This window comes from Fragaria vesca, linkage group LG1, assembly GCF_000184155.1.
Source record: "Fragaria vesca subsp. vesca linkage group LG1, FraVesHawaii_1.0, whole genome shotgun sequence".
NCBI classification, from domain to species: Eukaryota; Viridiplantae; Streptophyta; class Magnoliopsida; order Rosales; family Rosaceae; genus Fragaria; species Fragaria vesca.
Window position 1 is genome coordinate 22349544 of NC_020491.1, and position 3474 is coordinate 22353017.

The 3474-nt window shown below is 37.9% G+C and overlaps 1 protein-coding gene across 1 annotated transcript in view; it reads right to left on the bottom strand.

Moving 5' to 3' along the window:
- LOC101314603 (cleft lip and palate transmembrane protein 1-like) overlaps positions 1 to 2175 on the bottom strand; it is an 8087-nt gene extending 5912 nt beyond the window's left edge. The window contains exons 1-5 of the mRNA XM_004288590.1: positions 1853 to 2175; positions 1604 to 1750; positions 1374 to 1488; positions 1125 to 1219; positions 491 to 594 (exon numbers count right to left, since the gene is read on the bottom strand). Coding sequence (XP_004288638.1) covers positions 491 to 594; positions 1125 to 1219; positions 1374 to 1488; positions 1604 to 1750; positions 1853 to 2065 — 674 coding nt within the window. The 5' untranslated portion in view covers positions 2066 to 2175. The remainder of the gene's footprint in view (positions 1 to 490; positions 595 to 1124; positions 1220 to 1373; positions 1489 to 1603; positions 1751 to 1852) is intronic.
- Between the last annotated feature and the right edge of the window lie 1299 nt (positions 2176 to 3474).

The window sequence follows — 3474 nt, forward strand, 5'->3', positions numbered from 1 at the left end:
AAAGGAGATACAAGGATAAATTGTGTATTTTGAACTTCCAAGAAAAAGCAACACAACAAGTAAATAATAAGATAGAACACCAGGAATTGCAATTCTAAGGAATCCAAAACTTTCATATTTAAGACAAAATCAAGAACGTATTTTAGATCCTGAAATTTGATGGCCACCAAAATATTGATGTAAAAAACTACACATTCAGACACAAGCTATACAAATATACATAAAAGATAAAAAGTATGGCGACCACTCCTACATATATAAAACAAATTCCATACGCACATTCAGTCAAACTTGTATTGGGGAATTTTCTATTTATAGTGAAGATATAAATTATCACTGATATAGAATCTTTGGCAAAATACAACATATAGAATACAAATTAAGCTAGGTTATTTTAACTCTTCAATTTCAGATGCAAGTTCCTAACCGATATACAAAATATTATGCCAAGTGCTTGCAAAACCCAACACTTCACTTTCAGAAAACATACCGGGTAAAATCATCAACCAAATTAACAGTAATATTTGGTTTCCAGTATGATACCCACTCCTCAGGACCATTATCCTCAGAATCACCTTGAGTATTATCAACCACCTGAGGCAACAAACATGGCTTCATTAGGACCTGATAACATAGTACTATGGAAAAGAACACAGAGGACATTGATTTGAAGATAATTGATGCTTAGATATAGAACAACTGAAAACAGATGGTAATCCATGTTCTATCATTAAGGACGAAATTTGACCTCCCAGTAAATGACTCAAGTCCTACATAACAGTAGTTCTCAAATATAATCTATCGTTTGGAAAAACCTTGAACTCACAATAGTATCTTTAAAAATATTATTATTATCTTAGACAGTCTGTCGTACTAGTACATTACAACAGACTACTGACTACCATCATCAAGTTCTTTTAATGCTAGAGAACAGAGCCCTAATAATTTAAACCAATGAAAGAAAGAAAATAAACTACTTTGTTCACCAGAGGATTTCATACGGCCAAAGTTGGGAATGATACTGAAAATATGAAAATGCGATTTTGGAAAACAACATACAAAGTACACTCCGAAAATAATAATCATAACCCAATTTAGGAGACAGGAAGGAAAAAGAAACATGCCTCAGTAATCTTTACATCCTCATCGGAGTCTTTTGAGTCCCCCAGCAAACTTTTCTTTTTAGAAGCTTTCGACTTGGGCAAGTTTATCACAATAGCTGAGAAAAACCAATAATTAGATCCCTATAAATGTTCATATTTATTATCAAACGAAGAATCTGTTAATTTGATTTTTCGTTAAAAAGAATAAAAAAACTCCTCAATGAACTTAAAAAGGAAAATCCGTAAATGTACTCGGGGCCATCATCTTACCATGCGTCCTGCCAAAAGCAGTTAGAGGCAGATACTCCCGATCATTTGGGTCTGCAGGGTAACCGGCGCGGGCAAAGAACACATGAGCATAGAGAGTCCCATTGTGCTTCAATGCCTGGAACAACAAATATACATATCCTCAAAATGCCGAACTCATTAATCTACAGTAAATTAGCAAATGTAACATACAACAACATAACGAATCAGTTAAATTTGACGAAAACCAATACCTCCGATGGATAGTACTTCATAGACAGAGTCCTGGTACTCTCCGGCCCATAGACGGCGTAAGGGATATTAGTTTCATGCCATATAAGCGCACTTTCGCTCCCGAATTCATTAAACTTTTCATGTTCAGTTATATAAAACCACATATCCTGAGACCAATAAACCACAAATTTAAACAAAACCAAGCCAAAACCAAAACCGGGGATTTCAATTAGTCTAGGGCAAAATAAAAGAGAAGACAAGAGCAGTACCAGTGGTTCACCCTTGGGAAAGATATTGGAGCTGAGCTGAGAAGGATCAGAAGACTTTTTGGAGGGAGAGGAGAAGAATTTGGAAGCGAAGTACCAAATCACGGCCATTCTTATGATTCCGCCGATGCTTTGCCCAAACCCTCCTTGCTGCCGTCCGCCTTGTACTTGCCCATCTCCCGCTGCTGCGGCGGCGACGGGCGCTGGCGGCGCCATCTTCTTCTTCAGCTGCGGCGGCCCTAACAGAGGTGCTGAGATTTGGGGGAGAGAGAGGTGGCGATGAGATCGAAGCGTGAAGCGTTGAGAGAGAGAGAGAGAGAGAGAGGAGGAAGATATTTGTATTTGTTTAGTGGGATTTGCTTTTGTGACGATCACACCCGAACTCGACTCCAAGTGGGAGACTAGAGTTTACAACAATCTCTTTTCCATTCTGCTGACGCTAATCCTAACATTTAGGAGGGCGGAGAAATTAATTTTTTTTTCTTTTTTTTTTTTTTGTCTTTCTTTTCCTTTTTTTTAAGTAAAAAATAAACGTGATACAAATACAAAATGTAAGTATGGAAGAGCCAAATGACAATCCACCGTCAAATGAAAGTCAGGAAACAAAAGCGCAAGTACGCTGCCCATAACTTTCAAGAAACTACATACTTATAACTATAGGTTGTGTTTGTTTGCTCAGATTAGTAACAAGATAGGACAAAAAAATATCCAAACATGTGTTTGGTGATGCAGATTATTTTCGGATTGGAATATCATATCTTGTCAGAGTAGGATATCAATTCTTGTTAGAGAGGTGGGATATAAACAAACCATCCAGGATTTCACGATCAGCCTTCGATCATTGATCCATGAACAACCCACCCATTCTCTCCCTCATTTCAATTTCTCTCTCTAACTCAATAGAGGCTTCCACGGCTCTATCCCGCATCGCCCCGACCGGCCTCGCCGCCATCGACTGACCTCCAATCGAAAAGACTGTCAATGGTGCCATCATCATTCTCATCAAGATCGGTGCTCCTGTCAATCTGACCCAAATTTCAATGGAGATCTAGAGGCGAGGACCACTGGTGAAGAATGGAGCATTGTTGACTTGGATACAATTCACGCAAGCGAACGTATCATTGTCAAAATAGAGAAATATCGTGCCTGAATTATCGTACCACGGTGATTAGTGGCTAACCCACAATCCTAGGCTAATCAGAACAAAAGTCACCTAACAAAGAAAATAAATAAATAGAAAAGCTACTCTAAGGCACTAAGCTTGAGTAATGCTCGGTTCTAGTTCTCACCAAAATCTGATCAAAACTAAATGCATAGTGATGGGTAATTACAATAAGTCGAAATATAAAAAGAGATTGAATGGAGAATTAACTAAATTAACGACAAACAAAATGAAAATAAGCTACTAACTATTGAAATAGAAAATTGATGGGAAGATGGGAGTGTCGGGTGATCCACACTAACTCTTTTGCAAACATCGTTACCTAATCTCACAAATGCATATCTTATTGTTTTAAGTCTCGTATCTAATACCGGTTAAGGTTACTAGACCAATTATCCTTTCGGTGTATCAATTATGCCGGTTAAGGCCACAATCAACTCTCTAAGTTAGGCACTACGCCGAT